The sequence below is a fragment of the Ursus americanus genome, chromosome X (assembly GCF_024610735.1).
Source record: "Ursus americanus isolate L20-20 chromosome X, mUrsAme1.1.p, whole genome shotgun sequence".
NCBI classification, from domain to species: Eukaryota; Metazoa; Chordata; class Mammalia; order Carnivora; family Ursidae; genus Ursus; species Ursus americanus.
In genome coordinates, this window is record NC_142164.1 from 65,289,039 (window position 1) to 65,308,601 (window position 19,563).

The 19,563-nt window shown below is 51.8% G+C and overlaps 3 protein-coding genes across 3 annotated transcripts; 2 read left to right on the forward strand and 1 right to left on the reverse strand.

Moving 5' to 3' along the window:
• The first annotated feature begins 603 nt into the window (after positions 1-603).
• On the forward strand, positions 604-4,262 carry IL2RG (interleukin 2 receptor subunit gamma). The gene is made up of 8 exons (XM_087859641.1): positions 604-766; positions 986-1,139; positions 1,353-1,537; positions 1,753-1,892; positions 2,314-2,476; positions 2,995-3,091; positions 3,353-3,422; positions 3,751-4,262. Exons 1-8 carry the CDS (start codon positions 652-654, stop codon positions 3,949-3,951), a joined length of 1,125 nt encoding a protein of 374 aa, XP_087715767.1. The 5' UTR covers positions 604-651; the 3' UTR covers positions 3,952-4,262.
• Positions 4,263-5,211: 949 nt separating this feature from the next.
• On the forward strand, positions 5,212-7,248 carry CXHXorf65 (chromosome X CXorf65 homolog). Its single transcript, XM_087859723.1, has 6 exons — positions 5,212-5,236; positions 5,360-5,446; positions 5,649-5,783; positions 6,084-6,152; positions 6,805-6,911; positions 7,139-7,248. The coding sequence occupies exons 1-6, from the start codon at positions 5,212-5,214 to the stop codon at positions 7,238-7,240; spliced, it is 525 nt and encodes a 174-aa protein (XP_087715849.1). The 3' UTR covers positions 7,241-7,248.
• A 485-nt stretch (positions 7,249-7,733) lies between these two features.
• Positions 7,734-15,038, reverse strand: FOXO4 (forkhead box O4). Its single transcript, XM_087859430.1, has 3 exons — positions 14,146-15,038; positions 9,565-10,624; positions 7,734-9,230 (listed from the first exon to the last, which is right to left on the reverse strand). The coding sequence occupies exons 1-3, from the start codon at positions 14,596-14,598 to the stop codon at positions 9,223-9,225; spliced, it is 1,521 nt and encodes a 506-aa protein (XP_087715556.1). The 5' UTR covers positions 14,599-15,038; the 3' UTR covers positions 7,734-9,222.
• Positions 15,039-19,563: the final 4,525 nt, after the last annotated feature.

Below are 19,563 nucleotides of genomic sequence, written 5' to 3' on the forward strand. Positions count from 1 at the left end.
TTTGAAGCCAGTATTGTTGTTCCTCCATTTCCAGAATCTACTTCTAAGTCAGACCTCCTTACCAGTCTCAACAGGGACCCCGCTTAGGCAGCAGCTAAGGGTGAATATTCTGGCTTGGATCTGGTAGGAAGAAAGACAGCTATATGTGTGCCCACAGGAGTCAAGACTGTACTTTCCACCCAAGACAGTAGGGCTTTGAGAGAGGTTTCAGGGTGACTGAGCCCACGAAGGAGCATAGCACAGGATGGGGAGGGAGGTCCAGACCCTCCACTCCACAGGATAAAACGACTTAGATGAGAAGGTGGTTGGTTGGGAGTGGTGGTGGTGGCGGCAGCGAACAGATCCTTCCCAGAATCTGGGTGGTCTGAGGATTCTTGAGACTGTGACAATATCGTGTGCCCAGCCTCGGTCTCCACTTAACAGCACTTTACAGTGGTGGTATTACACCTACAGATGAGATTAACACTTAATCTCCCAGAGGATTTAGCCTGTGTCAGAGCACACATTTGCCACACCCTCTGTAAAGCCCTGGTTTCTAAGGTTCTTTCCACCGGAAGCTATGACAGAAGGAAATGTGTGGGTGGGGAGGGGTAATGGGTGAGGGGCCCAGGTTCCTGACAGTCTACACCCAGGGAACGAAGAGCAAGCGCCATGTTGAAGCCACCATTGCCACTCAGATCCCTCTTATTCCTGCAGCTGCCTCTGCTGGGGGTGGGGCTGAACTCGACGGTCCCCATGCCCAATGGGAATGAAGACGTCACAGCTGGTGGGAAACGTGGGACTGAAGGGGTTGGTGAGAGGGGAGCCTGTGGGAAGGGACCGTACAGAAATCTCGAACCTGCCACGGGGCATTAGAAGGATGGGGGCAGAATTTAAGAGTATTGTGGAGAAGGAAAGGGGAAGGGTTCTCTGCCTCATGCTGCTTCTTCTTCTGACCATCAGTTCTGGTCTTCCCCTCCCCCTCTTCGTCTTCTCTCCAACCTAGATTTCTTCCTGACCGCTACACCCCCTGGGACCCTCAGCGTTTCTACCCTGCCCCTCCCAGAGGTCCAGTGTTTTGTGTTCAATGTTGAGTACATGAATTGCACTTGGAACAGCAGCTCTGAGCCCCAGCCCATCAACCTGACTCTGAACTACTGGTATGAGAAGGGAGGAGGGGACAGCACAAGGGAGTAAGAGGGGGGTGGGCTGGGTATGAGGGACTTCATGGGGACCAAGAAAGAGGGTAGCCAGCGTCTGAGCCTCCCCACCATTTTCTCATGGGGTCAGTTCAAAGGAGATGAGGCTGGGCTGTGGTATCCCTAGTACCCAAGTTTATGCCACCATTCCTCTTCCTTCCAACCCTTCTCTAGGTACAAGAACTCCAAGGATGATAAAGTCCAGGAGTGTGGCCACTATCTATTTTCTGGAGAGACCACTGCTGGCTGTTGGCTGCAAAAGGAGGAGATCCATCTCTACGAAACATTTGTTGTCCAGCTCCAGGACCCACAGGAACCCAGGAGGCAGTCCATACAGATGCTAAAACTGCAGAATCTGGGTAATTTGGAAAGGGTGCCAAGAGTCCAGGGATATATCGTGGGGCACGGGAGTATATGGAGTGGTGTTCTTTCACCTTAAGGGTACTTAGGCAGGAAGGAGGAGATGAGGGATCGGGATAGGGAGGGGCGGGGGGATCAGGGGCACTACCTTCAGGATCCTAACTTGTCTAGGCCAGGGGAATGACCACACACACACACACACACATATCTCCAGTGATCCCCTGGGCTCCGGAGAACCTAACCCTTCGCAACCTGAGCGAATCCCAGCTAGAACTGAGCTGGAGCAACAGACACTTGGACCACTGTTTGGAGCACCTCGTGCAGTACCGGAGTGACTGGGACCGCAGCTGGACTGTGAGTGACTGGGGTCATGAATGTAGCAGCTAAGGCCAGGCAAATGCGGATAAAGGATTCAATCAGCCAAGTAGGAGGGCCTGATCTCGAGCTCCTGTTCTCTTCCTCCCTGTTCCTCTGCTCTGTCTCTGCCCTCCCTCATCCAGCTCCTTTCCCTATCATCACCAGTGACTTTCCGTTAACATTTCCCTACCCATACTTTTCCCAATACCTGAGAGGCAAGTAAACAAAAGGGAGCCTTCAAAGAGATCTGGCGAGGAGGCGTTAGGTTGTAGTCAGTGAAGGGAGCAGTGTGACTTGAGTAGTCGAGAGAGGAGGGAAGAGCTGGGAAGAACCGGATGACATGGGGGGAGGGGCAGCAGTTTTAATTCTCCCTTCTTTTTGAGACACCCATCTCCCCCTCACCCTCTTTCTCCCCAAGGAACAATCCGTGGACCACCGAAATAGCTTTTCTCTGCCTAGCGTGGATGGGCAGAAATTCTACACGTTCCGTGTCCGGAGCCGCTATAACCCACTCTGTGGAAGCGCTCAGCGTTGGAGTGAATGGAGCCACCCCATCCACTGGGGCAGCAATACTTCCAAGGGTAAAAAGGGCCTAAGGCCTCACTACGACCCATGAACCCGGCACCCCAACCCTTTCCAGCATCACTCTCTTTAGCTCTACCTCTCTACCCCAAACTTGGTGGCCCATCTCCCCTCACTGTTCAACCTTAACCCCCAGGCCGCAGGTCTTTTCTATGTAGGGTAGGGCCAGTATGTTGTTAGAGTTGAGGGAGGGTTGTTGAGAAGGAGACAGAGGGGATATAGAATGTTTAAGATTCCTTTACAGCATTCCCGGAAAGCCGACATGGTAAAGATGGCTTTGGAACCAGACAGATGGAGGGTTTTAAACCGGGCTCGGCTACTTACTCCCTCTTTGACCTCAGGCACATCGCTAACCTCTTTGATTCTGTTTCTTCATCTGTAAAATGGAGATAATGATGCCCCCCCCCTCAGGAGTTGTGAGGATTAAGGATATGGAAAGTGTCTAGCACCATGCCTGGCACCAAAGTTGGGGCACTACAGATTCGAAGACTCTCTCTCTCTCTTCTTTTTTTTGTAGAGAATCCTTTGTTGTTTGCATCGGAAGCTGTGCTTATCCCCCTTGGCTCCATGGGATTGATTATTTGCCTTATCTGTGTGTACTACTGGCTGGAACGGTGAGATTTCAGATATCCCAGGAAAACGAGGTGGGGTGGCTGGGAAGAAATAGTAGAGGAGGATTATCCCAGGGTCTCCAGGAGTAGAGAGCAGGACAGTAAGGAACGAGGGATCACTCAAGGGGGCATGGTGACGGAAGGAAGCTGCAGGCACAGAGAAGAGAATCCCTTCATTCCGTCTGGGAGAACTGGGAGAAGGGCAATAAAAGAGCATAAGCGATGTGCTCCCGCTCCCTCTTTCTCCTCTTTCTCCTCCGTCAGGGTGATGCCCCGAATTCCTACCCTCAAGAACCTAGAGGATCTGGTTACTGAATACCACGGGAACTTTTCGGTGAGAACATTGTCATAGGCAGACAGCAGTTTGTCAGCTCCCGACTGCCTCAGCCAGCAAGTCAGACAGAGTATGGGGGGCAAAGGGGAGGGGAGGGGGCCTGCACTGTCAGGATTTGGCTGGCCAGCTGGGGGATGGGCTACATGGAGAGAAACACACAGAAGAACTAATTATATAGATTGGGTGGGGCAGATGGTAGCAGTGATATTGGGGGCCCCGGGAGTCTGTGTGTCCCTTCGGTAATCACAGTAGTTGAAGACCTTGTAAGAGCTCCCTTGGTACAGAGCCTGGGTTAATTGACCCCTGACCTGGAGATATCTGTCTTTAGGCCTGGAGTGGAGTGTCTAAGGGACTGGCGGAGAGTCTGCAGCCAGACTACAGTGAATGGCTCTGCCACGTCAGTGAGATTCCCCCAAAAGGAGGGGCTCCAGGGGAGGGGCCTGGGGGCTCCCCCTGCAGCCAGCATAGCCCCTACTGGGCTCCCCCATGTTACACCCTGAAACCTGAAACTGGAGCCCTGATACCCTGACAGAACCCCAGAGTCCTGTAGTCCTAAGTTGTACTAACTTTCCCTCCTCTAACCAGCCTGGGTCCATGCTCACCTCGCCCCCCTGTGGCTAATTCTGAATTTTATGCCCCCTATAACTTGCCTCCCCCTCCCCCCATTCAATATCTCCTATGTCCAACTGCCCCTTTGCCCTGCACATGCGCCTCGTCTTCCCCGATCCAGCCCCGCCTCCAAGCAGGATTCTTTCTCCTGAAGTCCCTCCGTCCTTCCCTCCCTCTTTCCATCTACCCTTCAATTATGCTCCAAGCAATGAGAAATAAAGCTTCTGTTGATAATCATCAAGAATGTCTGTTGTTGGGGCGGGGAGCAAGGGAAATGTGGGGTGCAAGGAGGGTGGGAGGCATGGTGCTGGCAGTAGGAAAAGGGAGTATGTGGAAGCAGTAGTACCACAAATTAACTAGAAAAGAGCAGCGTTTGAGAAACTTGACTTTTCTCTAGGTGTACTGCTGTCCTACCAGCATGCATTGTATTTTATTTTGTTAATTAATTAATTAATTTTAAAAGATTTTATTTATTTATTTGACAGAGAGATAGAGGGAGCCAGAGAGCACAAGCAGGGGGAATGGCAGAGGGAGAGGGAGAAGCAGGCTCCCCGCTGAGCAGGAAGCCCATGATCCCAGGCCCCCAGGATCATGACCTGAGCCCAAGGCAGACCCCCAACTGACTGAGCCACCCATGTGCCCCTTATTTTATTTTTTAAAAGATTTTATTTATTTACTGGGTGGGGGAGGAGCAGAGGGAGAGGACAAGTAGACTCCGGGCTGAGCGACATGCGGGGCTTGATCCCAGGACTCTGAGATCACGACCTGAGCCAAAACCAAGAGTCAGGTGCTTAACTGACTGAGTCACCCAGGTGCCCTGCAGTATGCATTTTAGAATTAGATTTACCATGTTGCCCCCATCCCCAGCAAATCTTTCACAGACCCCACCCAGATTCTTCTCTCCTTATCCTTACTCTACCTTCTGCCACATGTAGCACTTCTGACCTCATAATCCCTCAACTGCAGCCTCAGGCCCCGCCCCAGGGATGTTGGTTATTCACAACTGCCAAGAGCTCTCTCCTGTCTGCCCAGTCTGGGCCTCTTCAGCCTATGAGATCCACCGACCTCTCCAGACCCCCAACCCTATGGGCCCACTTGCCCCCCCCCAGGATCTCTAGAACACTCTCCTTCCGTATGACTCATCAGGCCTCTATCTGAAGAGTGAGGAGAACTTGAGAGCATGTTCATTTTCATCAAACATGGAGGTGAGGGGCATCACAGAGCTGGAGTCTGTATGTAGGGCTGGGGAGGTTTGAGGGCAGTGGGAGGGGGTCATAGGGATGGTATAACTAGAGAAGGGCCACATGCCCCATCCCATGTCTTCTCAGATGATCAGCAGTTTCTGGTCAATACCAATTGCTCTGTCCTTCTGTTGCTGCATTACACCCGCAGTAAAGTAGGGTTGCCTAAAACAGGTGAGGAGTTGGGGGGAGGGGACTAATGGCCAAGGGTTAGAAGTCCGCGGGGTCATTTCCAGCCCCCAAGCCCTCCAACTGGCAAGAAGAGAGCTCTTTGAATCCAACAGCTTCCTCCAACCCACTCAGGATAGGATCACTGCCCTTTTTGCTCCCACTCTCCTTCCTCAGCTGCCCCAATTACCCTGTGGTCTCCCTCCAGACACCATCGATTTGTGTGATGAATCAGGGACAATGAAGTTGCTTTTCCTGACGAAGACCCCTGGAGACTATGCCAGCAAATTCCTTACTGCTCGAAACACCTACTACATTTGTAAGGTGGAACGTGGAGCACCAGGTTGGGAGCATTCCTGAAAGATAGGGCAGGGCCCTCAAAATAGATTGTGAACCTTGACCCTCAGCCAGGTCCAAATTGACCTTCTCCAGTCAGCCTAAGAAAGAGCACTGTCTCTATGACAATAGGGTAGGTTTACGCATATTACGCCCCCCACCTGATCCTGGGGTTGGACCTGAGGGGAGGAAATCAGGTACATCAGCTCATAGTAGCGTGGAGTGTTAGGTTCCTGAAATCTTGGGCTTTGGAAAGGGTGGAGATGGGGTGATAGGGGCTGGGGATAGCACACTGCTATGTTCACAGGAACCCGACTGGAGAATGCCTACAGAGCTTTTGTGCCTCTCCTGAAGAATCCAGAACCTGAGCTAATTGGTAAGGAGCATGATAGAGGAAGGAGGAACGTGGAGAGGACGGTGCGTAGCCGGCTGATAGAGTACATTCTCTCTATGGACTGGGAATAGTGTAATAATAGTGTAATTCCTAGGGGAATACAGCCTAGGTCCACTTTAGGATGGATGTTTTGCTCAAACCGGCTAGAGCGGCATGTGTCACTCGCCCCTACTCCTCACCTCCATTTCTCGGGCACTGTCTTTTTTTTTTTAAGATTTTATTTATTTATTTGACAGAGGGAGAGAGCACAAGCAGGGGGAGCAGTAGAGAGAGAGAGAGAAGCAGGCTCCCCGCTGAGCAAGGAGCCTGATGCGGGGCTCGATCCCAGGACCCTGGGATCATGACCTGAGCCACAGGCTCATACTGAGCCACCCAGGCACCCTTCGGGCACTGTCTTGTTATAATCTCCCTATCACCACCCCATCATTTCCATCTTTCCCTTCATCCTTTTCTCTTGGAGACTTGGTGTCCCAATTTCCACTGAAAAGAGCAAAACTTAGGCACCTTCAGATCACTCCTCAGACTAGCTTTGGGCCCAGTTACTCCAAGTGATCTCTGGACTAAGGGGAGGGATAGGATGGTTAGGCAAGGTCTCTAGTCCTCAGAGGTGGGAGTGCCTTTTCCTGGTTCTCAGATGCCTTACGCACACAATGTGACACCCTGGAGAGAAACCGAGTGAAATTGCTTAGAAGCCAAGAAGTCAAGAAAGTTGTTCCAATTGAATCCTCCGTGAATCTCCCAGTAAGACTCCCCAAATGTGGTCTGTCCCTGCACACCCCCCCCTTCCGTACTAGCCAACCCAAGGCTCCTGTACCCTGCCCCCCCCCTGGGATGACTTTCCTTTCCAAATCCAACATCCATGCCCAAGACCTGCCTCCAACCTATCTTGGCCTGCTGCTGGCCCTAGTTTTTAGAAGACTTTCCTGCCCTGGCTTCTTTATCTACTTATGGATCCTTTCCTTTTCCAGTCGAAATCAACAGGAAGATCAGATGAAGAGGGGCCTACTCGCAGGGGTCTGATCTTTAGGACCAGAGTGGACTTTTTCAGTAGAAGGGATAAACATCGCTAACTAAATAAAGTGACCAAGTGAGAGCAGTAATACGAGGTATGAAATTACTGGAATTCAACATGAGGTCCCTTCTTCAAGGAAGACTCCTTCGCCCAATATCTGCACCAAGGCTTAAGTGTGCCCCAGGCACCGTGGACGCTCGGAGGGTGGGTAGGAGTGGCAGGAGAGAGTTGGGGTGAGCACATGGGTGAGGGTGAGGCAAGACTGTGAAGTCTGGTACAATGAGCCTTTGAGGGACAGAGTAGGGGGTGGGGTCTTCTCCAACCAGACTACCTTCTCTTGAGAGGCCTATCACAGCCCGCCCACTACTGCTGGGGTTCGGTGACGGATTGGCATCTTCCCTCCCCCAACCCCGATCCACCAACTCCCCCTGCTGAAATTCCCCCACCCCCCACCTCTCCCGCTTCTGAGTAGTCCCTCCCGCCAGTCCTCTGCCTTCCCTCCCTCCCTCCCCCTTATCCAAGGGGCGAAGCAAGGCAGCAGAAACCAGAGCTGGTTATAGGCATTTATTGAATTTATTCATTTATTGATTTGACACACTTCCCCACTCCAATCTAGCACATGATACAATCTGGGTAGGCCAGGCGCTGACACAGGAAATGATGGGAACCCACAGCAGGGGCGGGGGAGGGGACAATGCAAAGGGGACTGGGGGAGGTGCTGCTTTGGGGGCTGGGGTGGAGAAGGAGCCCCAGATGGCCACCCTGGCAGGTGCTAGTAAACCTGATCCACATTCCCCTCCATCCCTGCTCATTTCCCAGACCCTCGGCCAAGCTCCCCAGCTCCCCCTTCCCTGTTCCACCCCTCCCCCCTGCCTGCCACCACACACGCTTCCACATAACCCCTGTAGTCAGGCAAGGGGAAGAAGGGCAGGGACAGCTGTCAGGGGCCTGGAACAGGGAGGTCTCTGTGCCTAACTTTACCACCCTAAATCCTTCCCTCCTCTTCTCCCCCACCCCCTCCCACCCCTTTCCAGGCCACAAACTAATTCCAGGCCTTCAATGCGCTCGCCCACCATAGCGCTAACTCACAGTGAGTCCTGGGAGAGTGTGGCTGCACCCCCAATACCACACATTCCCAGACACAAGGTGAACGAGGGGGCCTGGCTTAGCCTTTTCCATAGGGAAACTCTAAGCTAGGTCTGAGCAGACCTTGTTCAAGACACCTCGACAGCAGAGCTTTCTCCCCTTGCTCAGTACTGTTCTCTGCTGTGGCTCTCCTGCCCCCTGCTCTCTGGCGGCCTGGAGCTCTCTCTCCCCCACTTCCCATGTTTCCCCAAGTAATGTCTGTAGTGTTTGCATCATGTCACTATGACAAAGCCTTCAGAAAGAAAAAAAAGCATTCTCCCCATCACTAGCACCTTGCCACTGTTAAAAATCTCTATATTTGTGTTTATATTTCTTTTAAAGTTTATAAAAAGCCTTTCTGTTATCTGCAGCCTTCCAAGGGTGATTTGGCCTGGTGAGCCCCTCCAGTGCTCAGACCTTGGCCCTTCCAGGTCCCTACTATCCCACCCCACCCCACCCCACCCCACTGGCCTAGGGGGCCACTGCATAAAAATCCCAGGCTCAAGCTAGCCTGGACCAACTCAGATAAGACTACAAAAGATCCTGCTCCCAAAGGCAGGGGTAAGGCCACTGGTGACTTCACATTTCCAACAGCATTGCCCACCCCTGCTGTAAAACCTAGGGGGTGGGAATGGAGGGAGCCAAGGATGGCTCCCAAGAGGGGGGGCCTCACCCCCTAATTGGCACAGTGAGAAGAAACCCTTTCCCTTTCCCCCACCCCTTTCCCTCCCTCCTTCCATAGTTCCCATATGGGGCAGCTTTATCTTTATAATTTCCTCAACACCCGTGTGTGCAGACCCCACCCTAGCTCTAAAGCAGGGTCCCAAATTCCCAGGGAGGGGTCAAGGGTAAAGAGTGGATATGGGCACGCCTGGCTCCACCACTGAAGCAGGGGACAAAGCTTCCAGCCATGGCTCAGGGATCTGTGGGAAGAAGAAATGGAAGGCAAGGTAAGAGGCTCATCTGGGACATGACAACTTTCTGCCATTAAGGTCCGTGCCCCCCCCCCAAATAAAAATAGAGACAGTCCTTCCCCTTACCTCTCCTGTGCTGCTGCGAGGGGCGGGCATTGCTGAGGGGCCTGGAGGTCCCATGGGAAAGCTTGCCCCTCTAATATGACACCCTTGCTCCCATTCCCCAGGGGCTCCAGCCACCCTCTGTTCTAAAGCTCCCTCTTGCTCGGATCATGGCACTAGCTGGGCACTCAGGAGTGGCTGTAGGTTGTGAGATGCTACCATGGACGAAGAGGTGTCCTACCTGGCTCGAAATTGAAGTCCAGTCCCTCGCCCCCATCCATGAGGTCGCTGATGATGTTATCCACGTCACACTCCAGGTTCTCCATATACATGTCAAGATCCAGATCCTGAGGCATTCGGTCTTGGCTTGCCGCTTCAGTACCAGGTGTGAGCACAGGAGCCCCCAGGGGTTTGGGAATGGGAGCTCCTGCCATCACCGGAGGTGGTGCTAGCATAGAAAGAGTGGGAACCAGACCACTGGGGCCTGGGGCCTCTAGCGGCTTAGGACAGAGGCCAACTCCTGTGGCTAGCTTACTGGAGGAAGGTAGCCCCCCCAGCAACAGAAGTGTCGGAGCCTGGGACAGAATGGGGTCTACCTGGGTCATGAGCACATCAGCAGGGGGTGGTGGCGTATCGGAGGTGAGCAGGGCCTCCAGAGACTGGGAGCTTGCAAAGCACCCTTCTCCTGCTGCCAGGGGCCCCTCTGCTGTGCTGAAGAGAGAGGTGTTGTAGGTGTGTAAGGGACCCGTGACCCCAGGATGCTGCAAAGAGAAGCCAGAGAGACTACTCCGAGAGAGCAGGGAATGGGACGATGTGAGATTGAGCCCATCTAACAGCTCGAGATCTTCATTTAGGGTGGGAGGGACACCCCCTGCGAAGCTGCTCACTGAGGCGGGCATCTCCTCCTCGGCCAGCACCTCGGACTCTGGCCTCATGGGGGAGTGCCGAGTGCTGACGGTGCTGGCATTTGAACTGCTTCGTGGACGGAAGGTGGTCCACACATCAGCTTCTTCACGGTTTCGCGAGCAAGGGCTGCCTGACCACTTGGCGAAGTGGCTGACGGGGCTCGTTGGAGTGGCACCTTCGGGTGGAGCTGGCAGCACAGCAGGTTTCTTCTTGGGGGCCTTGCTGCGGCCCCGAAGCAGCTTACTGCTGCTATCCATGGAGGCTGCCCGGCGGCGGGGAGCCTTGCCGCTCTTGCCTCCTTCAGGATTCAGCATCCACCAAGAGCTCTTGCCGGTAGCCTCGTTGTGAACCTTGATGAACTTGCTGTGCAGGGACAGGTTGTGGCGGATGGAGTTCTAGAAGGGGCAGAGGCAGTGGGAAAGGGGCATAAGGTATGCGTAGGGGAGGCCAGTGGCCAGCAGACCCCCGCCTCAAAGGACGCTGGGATAAAACAGGGGCATTCCTAGAAACCCAGAGCTATCAAACCCCGGGGAAATCAGGCAAAGGTAGGGGTGGGGATTGGGGGGGGGGCGTACACAGCTCCCACCCAAAGATGAGATGCTCAGCCTCTGCTGTTCCAGACTTCTCCGCACAAGGGCCCAGGACACAAGCTGAGTAACAACCTACTGCTGAGGGCACTGGGCCCGCTCTGGAAAAGCTCACAGCACTGCACTCCTCCCAGGTCTCTGGGGGGCTGTCTGGTGCTGCTGGGCATTTACTGGGGAGATGTACTCCCGATTCAGCAAGAACTAGGATTAGGTGGGAAAGAATTCCACAGCTCCAATCTCCTTCCTTGAGTGTAGACTTGGCTGGAGTTTACGGGACAGTGGCGTACCACCAGCCCAAGACTGACCCACCCGATCTTGAGCCAGTTCTCTGAATAGGCTGAGGGGCTGGAACCTCAGCAGAGCAGGGGCTCTACCCCCTATGGGGCATTTGAGCCCCAGCTCTCCATACCATTTGAAGATTCCTTGATTCCTCCCAGTCCTTGGGCAGCCGTGCTCAACTCCATCAAGGCCAGGCTCCTCGCTGGGCCTCAGATACACACGGCACGTTCCCTTCTCCTTCCCTCCTTATCCTAGGAAGGATCCCCCTTCTGTAAATTCTGCCGGTTCCTCAAGATCAAGCCTAAGTCCCCTCTCTTCTATTAAGTGGTTGCTTGACTTCTGCAGCCAAATCTCTCTATAGTATGGTATTTTTAATCTGTTCCACACAATCTTACCCAACCTATATTGTATTATTTACAATTTCATGTCATTAGTCTCCTCGGGTATCATCGCCCATGGCACAGATCACGCTGTCCAGTCAGGAAGCCCTGGACGGCGCCCCCTTGGAGTGCCAAGCTCCCAGTACCTAATCAGCACCTTGTTGCCTTATTGGTGTGTGGCCCTCGGGTGACAAGAGTGAGCCTCCCCTTCAGGCTCTATCAGCTTCCGAGCGCCTTGGGTATTGGAAGCTCCACGTTCTCCCTCCCTTCTTCCCTCCCCCTGTTCTCCCTTCCTCCCTCACTGCAGATATTCTGCTAGAGATAAGTTTTTTTTTTTCCCAGGGGCCCAGGGAGCTGAGATTGGCAGCTTCTTGAGCCCCCAGAGCAGCTTCTTTCTACTGGTTGCCCCAGGCTAGTTACACCATCCTTTTGTGTCCCCCCCCCACCTCCCTTCTCTGTCCTACCTCCTTTCCCCTACTTCTCCTTAGGAATTTGTGCCTAAGATCTCCAACCTTAGGGGCATTTGACCTCCCACAAGGAGCTCTTTGGTGTTTAGAAACTTGGGAGGAGCCCAGAAGGGCTTGGAGCTACTAGGAGGCTGAGGCTCTGACTCGTGCTCCAGATAAGGAGACCCTCTGCCTGGTGAAAGATGCTTAAGTAGCTTCTTGTTCCAGAGTTCTTTAGCCAAAGAACTCCTTGTCTTCCTGGGACCCTTCAGTAATGGCTACTACCCTGGCTGCATTGGTACTCCTCGTTCCTTAAAGGAACGGACACTTGTCCATCTGGACAGTAACTGTCCAGCCTCAGTAACTGAGTGCCCCCGTGACTTCTGGCACTGTGACTTCCCCCCTTTTCGTCCTTCAGCTCTGGGTCTACTGAGAAGGTCCATTCCTCTCTCTACACTCCACACCCATGAGGCCAATTTGTTCAATCCCTCTTCTTTAGACCTCAGAACTAGTACATAGTACAACCTCCTACCTGGAGAGGTCAGCTCCCCTAGAAACCTATCATTCTTACCTGTTGGAAGTGGGGGTGGGGGGTGGGGGGGTGGTGTGTGACTCCTAATTGTTCCCCCAAGCCATCTAAACAAAGCTTTCCTGTTCTAAGTGAGTGCCACCCCCTGGTGGGGTGGGAGTAATCTTGGCATATCACCAGAGGAGCTAGTTCAGGCCCCAGGCTTACCCCTTGGAGTGGGGTGGGGGTGGGGGATGCAAGGCTGGGAGGCCCCAAGCTCAACCTGATTGGCTTCGCCATCATTCCAATGAGGAGAATTTGGCAGCATGGACTAGCAGAAAGAGGGTATGATTTCTAGTTAGACCTGAGTTCAAGTCCTTGCTCTACTGATATTAGGCGAGTTTCCTGACCTTCCTATACCTCAGTTTCCCAACACATAAAACGTGGAATCTCAGAATTGCTGTGAAGATTAGTAAAACAAAAAACTTAAAAACTACTTTGTAAACTAAAAATCCGCAAATAAGTGTAAATTATAAGGAGGGACTACACTCCCACAGCATAACTAACAACTCATGATTATTTCTTCTACCCTGGAAAATGAACCTAAGGGAAAAGAAAAAACAGCTGTGTAGGCTGGGTCCAAGGAGGGGAGCTCTTTATGAGCTGAGACTGTGGCGTGGCAGTCTACCCAGAAATAGTGCCAAGGGTCTCAGTCAGCTGTCCTGTTTTCTGTCCGGCCCAACTCCTAGGGATACTGCAGATCTGATCCCTCGATCTCCTATACCTAGGGGTGGACCCTCTGCTCATTCAACCCTCTCTATACTTCCTTGTTATGCCGATCTCACCACCTACGGGGGTGCAAGATGCCAAGGGGTTGAAGCTCCCCATTTCGTGATTAGAGTCCCATATTCCTCAGGACAAGTTTTCAGATAATCTAGCAAGATGTTTCCTCACAGTTTCTTCATGGAAGGCCAAGGGAACTCCCAACCTTGTGCTCTAAAGTCAAAGCCCTATCTCTTTTTTTCGTAACTATTATTCCTCAACAGTAAATGAAAACTCTCCCCCCGCCCTCGCCCCCCCAGACTTAGATAGTCCCTTACTAGGGAGAGTGTCCTAGCCCTACAGGGTAAATTGAGGCAGGTAGCAGCTCATTGCCCTTTTTTTTCCTCCTGGTCCGTAAGAGCAGCTACTTTACCCCATGAATATCACCTTTTTCACCTATGCCACTCTAGCCCCTCTTCTTGGGTAGAGGCATTCTAGAACAGTACCTCTACCCTGAGGTATTGAGAGGCAAGCAGGGAATCCAAGTAATCCCACAGGAATGGGAGAAAAGGTGTTGGGGTGGGAGGTGGGGGAGGAGGGAAGGCTAGGTTCATGTGGGGAATCCACACAGTTCCTGCTGTACATAGGATAAAGACTTCTCTGTGGGGATAAGTGTCTGGGGCAGCTCAAGCCAAAGTGCTGGGAGTGTTGAGCAGTGAGCAGAGAATTCAATTTTCTCCAAGGCAAGGACAGTGTCTTATTCATCTGCGATCCTCCAGCATCAAGCACTGAGCAGTGGCATATACTATGTCCTAAGTAAATGTTTGTGTAATTGATGATTTGAAGGTGGATCTCTGGGGTGGGGGCGTAAAAGGGGCCCCAGAATGGCAGTAAGGAGGCTAGGGGGCCCAGGGGCAGATGGTATTGGGACAGAGGTAAGGCGGTCATAGTTACCTTCCATCCTGCTGAGCTGTTGCTGTCACCCTTGTCCTTGAAGTAGGGCACAGTGCGGACCATCCACTCATAGATCTGGGCGAGTGTCAGTCGCTTCTCGGGGGCGCTTTCAATGGCCTGGCTGATGAGTTCTGCATATGACTGATTTCCCCAGGCATTCCGGCGGGAGCCTCCCTTCCGAGGACCTGTTACAGCCCCCAGGATCCCGGGCTGGGGGCCCCCTGCCGGCTCTGGGAGCTGGGAGGGCAACAGGGTCGGCTCGGAGTGCCCCTCCGTGTGTACCTTCTCTCCCAGACCTGGCTCCACCTCGGGCGGCTCAGACGGCTCAGTAGCGAGCTCTGGTCGGGGAAGGGGCCAGGTGCAGGAGCGGGGACGGCTCTGGGGTTCGAAGTCGGGATCGAGGTCTATGATCGCGGCAGCCTCTGTGGCTGAATTCTCATTCCTTGGATCCATACGTGGAGTTGGACCTCCGCCGCTCAGCGTTCAGAGGAGCCTGCCACCGTCCCTCGCGATGCCTCCCCCCAGGGGGGAAGCACCGAGGGCCAGGAGGCACATTCCTGCCAGTCCTCAGAAAGTCGCCAACTTCCCCCTCGCCCCAGGACGCTAGCCCCCAAGCTGTCCCTTCTACACAGTTCTCTGATCCTCTTCTCGACTACAAGCGGACAGCCTCGGAGCTCTTTCCGAGACACCACCTGTAACCTCCGCCTAGCGAATACACTTTTCCCCCAACCTCTCACTCAGCTTCCTGCTCTTTTAAACCTGAGGCACCGTATCCCCTCATACATTGCGCTCCCATCACCGAACGTCTCCTTAGCCGCAGTTCCCTCCCCCTTTTAAGTTGCTGCCCCCCGGACACTCCTCCCAAATTTCCTCCACCCGGATCACTGCCCTCCCCCACGCCCCGCTCCCCCGCGTCACTTGCCCCTCCCCTAACTGCCCCTCCCCCCGCCTCTCCCTTGCCCTCCACTCTTAATAGGGCCCGCGGCCCCACGGCCCCAGCCTTTCTGATTCCCGCACCATTCCCCTATCAACCCCCCCCACCCCCCCACCCCCGGGTTCCTTTTTTGTTTTGCTCGGAGCAGCAGCCCCCGCCTGACGTCTCTGTTTACCACTCGCCGGGGCAGCCATCTGCGCACGCGCCTGGAGAGCCAGTTGGGAAACCGAGTTCTTCAGTCGTGCCACCCTGGTCAGCCTTAGGGGACTACATTTCCCGTCCTACTTCGCGGCCAGGAGCCCGATAAGGGCGCTTGGAGAGCGGCGTGGCAGGATATAGGGAGGTGGAACTTTAATTATTAGAGGTCGTCGCGGACTTTTTCTTTTCTTTAAAAGTCATTTTCCTCCTTTCCCGCCTCCTCCCGTGTGACTCCGGGTCGCCTAGGTGACCGTGCTGAGAGGCGCTAGACCGTTTCCCTCTTTCCGTGAGCAGAGGGCAGGAGGAAAAAATGCGGTCTCTACAAGAAGCAGAAAGTCGAGAGGCAAGAAGCCGAGAACGGACTGGAAAACAGGCTGTCTGCATGTTCGGGAGTTGGGTGAAGAGCTTGTGTAACATAAACAAATGCTGGTGATACTGTCTCCTCTACCCCCCTCAAGCCCCCGTGTGCAAATCACGGTGACAGTGCGATCGCTGACCAATCAGTTTTCTCCCCTGGCTCTTTTGGCCTCCCCTGAAATACTGATATTCTACAGGTTCCCATCTTGGGCGGCTTCACTTCTCATTCAACAGGTCCCAAACGGAACGCATTATCTGCTCTTGCACCCACACCCCTATGCTCTGGCTACCCTTATCTCCGAATTTGGTTAACAGTTGTCCTGATCTGCCCAGTCTTCCAAGCTAGACTTCCCTCTCGCCTTTTCATCTCTTTAACTTCTCCCGTCCAGATCCCAGTTCCAGACCTTATTTATCATTGAATTAAATTGCAATATCATCTTAATCGGACCTCCTGCCATCAGTCTTTTCCCTACTGTGGTTTATGTTCCATGCTGCCAACAAAGTTACCCTTCTAAGAAACACTCCTGGTAATAATAGCTAAAATGTATGGAGCATTTATGTGCCCAGCGCTGCGCTCATTGCTTTACATACATTAGCTCATTTACTCCTCAAAGCAACCCTTTAAGGTAGGTACTGCTCTCAATCCCGTTTTATACATGAAGACACGAATGCTCAGAAATTCAGTGCCATTCCCAGAGTCACAGCTAGGAGGCAGGAGAACTGGGATCATATTAGTTACATGTGACCAGAGAATCTCCCTGCTTGAGACGTCCTTTGGTTTTCCCTATTGCCTGTGTGATAAAGTTCAAACTCTCTAGCAAGGTACACGTGTCTTTTCAGGTTCAGGCCACTTCCCACCTTTCCTCCTTCATCTTTCACTAGACACACTAAGTTCCAACCAGTCGGAGTTTTGTACTGTTTCCCCGAAATGCTGTGCCCTTTTCTACCTTTCCCTCCACCTCCTGGGATGTCCTCCCTCTCATCATCCCCTCCCCAAGTCTCTCATTTTGGAAAACTCCTATTCAGCTTTTCTTGTTCCCCTTAGGTGGACTTCTCCCTTTTCTGCATTTCCAAGCACTTTGTGCAGGCTTGGGTTATATAGGATAAACCATATGGTACTGTAATGATTTCTTTACATGTATGTCTCCTCCACTAAACTGAACTCCTTGAGGACAGAAGCAAGGTTTATGTATCCCTAGCCTGGGGTCCCATTTGAGAAATGCTGGTAGAATGACTGGGATCAGGAATTGAATGGCATTACATTTGTACATTTGACAACTTTCTAATAAACATATCGTGGGTACTTTCTGTCCGGCCGTGTCTCAGTTTTCCTGTTAGACAGCAAACTTCTAGGGGTAGGGACTATAATTCAACTTGTCTGTATAGTGCCTAGCAGTGTGGCTTGATATGTGCTATGTGATGACGAGGCCTTCCTCCTGTCAGGAAGGACAGCTATACAACTCGGCATTTTTCAGAGGTGGCAGGACACTGGGCCTTCAAAGTGCTATTAGTCTGCTTGTGTTAACATAACCATCTTGATGCTACATATTCCTGCCTCCTTCTCCTCCAAACTGCATGTGTACTCCATCTGTCATGCAGAGGGTAAATAGAAGACCAGTATTCCTACCTGAGGTTCAGACTAGAGAGATGGGGCATAGCTGCTCACAATGCCTGCAAACATTTCCTGCATATGCCTCTCCCTCCGGGAGCACAGCCTGGAGTGCGTGGTAAGTGTGGCATGAATGGTGAATCTGATACAGGAGAGCGCCTGGTGGGCACTAGGTCACAAGGAGCTCTCTTAGAATTGAAACAGGTGTGGTGACAGATCACGCAAAGCTGCTGAGACAGGGAAATGGTAGGGTGGGGCAGGCACCTGTCCTGGCTTGAATGATATCTTGCATTGTCTTCCTTGTGCATTTCTTTCAAAAGGCCCACCACTCCACCAACTCATGTTCATCACCTCCTTAAATTTCCAATTCAAAGCTCAAAACTTACGTGCTCTTGGAAGCTTTCCCTGACTAGCCCAACCTGACAGATCACTCATCTGCTTCCTGTCTCTTGGACCTCTAGGAACTCAGTTTGCATTCTTTAATTTTGTGCTCGTGCTTACATAGCTTTTCATTTCATGAGGGCATATTGTCTCCCAACCTAGATTATAAACTCTGAAATCAATCAACAAATACTTATTGGTTCTTTAGTGTTGAGATGAGATTATACCTTGAAATCCTGGAAAGACGAAAATGACCATAACCCATGGGACCAGATGATTTAGGAGGGTGAGAATAGTAAAAACACCACACTTTTCAATTATTTTTTGTCTTTTTTATTTTTTTAATAATTTTTAAAATTATATTATGTTAGTCTAAAACACGTATCTGGAGAGGTCAAGGTTATTTACCTTATTACTGTGGGAGTGTTAGAATATACATTAGTCAAGGGACAGACTTAGCAAGGTAGCCTCGGAAAATAGAAAAGACATTGGTCAGGAAAGAGGACTAACAAGGAAGCCCCTCCCCAAACCACTGTAGTAATAAATTATGAACATATATGGCAGGATATGGGCGGGGTGGGGGGCAGGTCTTTCCCCCAAGTGCAACCCCAGAGTTCATGGTCTCAACTGGCTTCCCATTCACGACTTGTTTTTTTTTTCCTCTTCAAGATCATAGAGGGGTCTGACCCTCCTTCACTGCCACCACTCACTTTTCCACCTGGGAGCCATCCCCCCACCTTGCTGCCAAATCGGCTTTAGTAATTTGAAACGGGATAGGTATTTCCCCACTTTTTTCTTATCCTGCCCAGCTCTGAAAAATCACCCAACCCCCACCTAGGGTTTGTATAGTAGTTTTTGCTAGTAACTACGAGGAAAGATGAAAGGGTTAACAAAAATGACAATGAGAAAGTTCCAGGAATCTCAGAGAGCACCACCTCTACTTGTCTCTGGTCTTCACAGACATGCATGGAATGTACATAGTTTTGGTAGCCCTCTTCCCTAAGTCCTTCTTTATGTGACTCTGTGAAAAATTTCTAGTCCTTCTCTTAGAAGCCAGCACCACCCTCCCAACCCTGTATTGTTTTTAAAAATCTTCTCAGTTAATAAACCTTTCTTAAGAGCCTACTGTTTTAGGGGCGCCTGGATGGCTCAGTTGGTGAAGCGTCTGCCTTTAGCTCAGGTCATGATCCCGGGGTCCTGGGATTGAGCTGGGGTCCTGGGATGCAGCCAGGGTTCTGGGATGGAGCCCAGAGCCCCGCAGTGTGGCAGGCTCCCTGCTCAGTGGGGAGTCTGCTTCTCTCTCTTCCTCTGCAGCTCCCCCTGCTTGTGCTTTCTCTCTCTGTCAAATAAATTAAATCTTAAAAAAAAAAAAAAAAGTACTTACTCTTTTCCAGAAACCGGGCTAGGTGCTTTTACATAAAGTGGACTCTAGACTAAAGTCTTCAGGTTTAGCCCCAAGCAGATTTGAGCTGCTACCCCTACTAAGTTCAAGGCAACTTTCAGTCCTTCCTGGACCCTGAAAGTTAGTTCAATACAGTGAAAAGAGCACTAACTTGCGTCAGGAGATTTGAGACCTTGTCATAGCTCTGTCACTGACTAGTTCATTCACGATAATAATTAGAGTACTATCAAAAAGTAACATTTATTGAGGTTTTTTTATGTGTTAGGTACTGTACTAAGTGCTTTATGTGGATTATCTGATTTGATCCACACAAGAAGCACGGAAGTTAAATGCTGTATTTTCCTTTCATAGAGGAAACAGACTTGGAGAGAGTAAGGCATCTACTTATGGTCCAGTGTTACTAAGTAGCAGAGCAGAGGAACAAATCCAGGCATTCTGACTCCAGAGCCTACACAAGTCAATTTGTCTCCTCTGGCTTTGGTTTCTGCAGTTGTAAATGAGCATATTATATTAGATGATAGCTAACGTCTGTCCTAG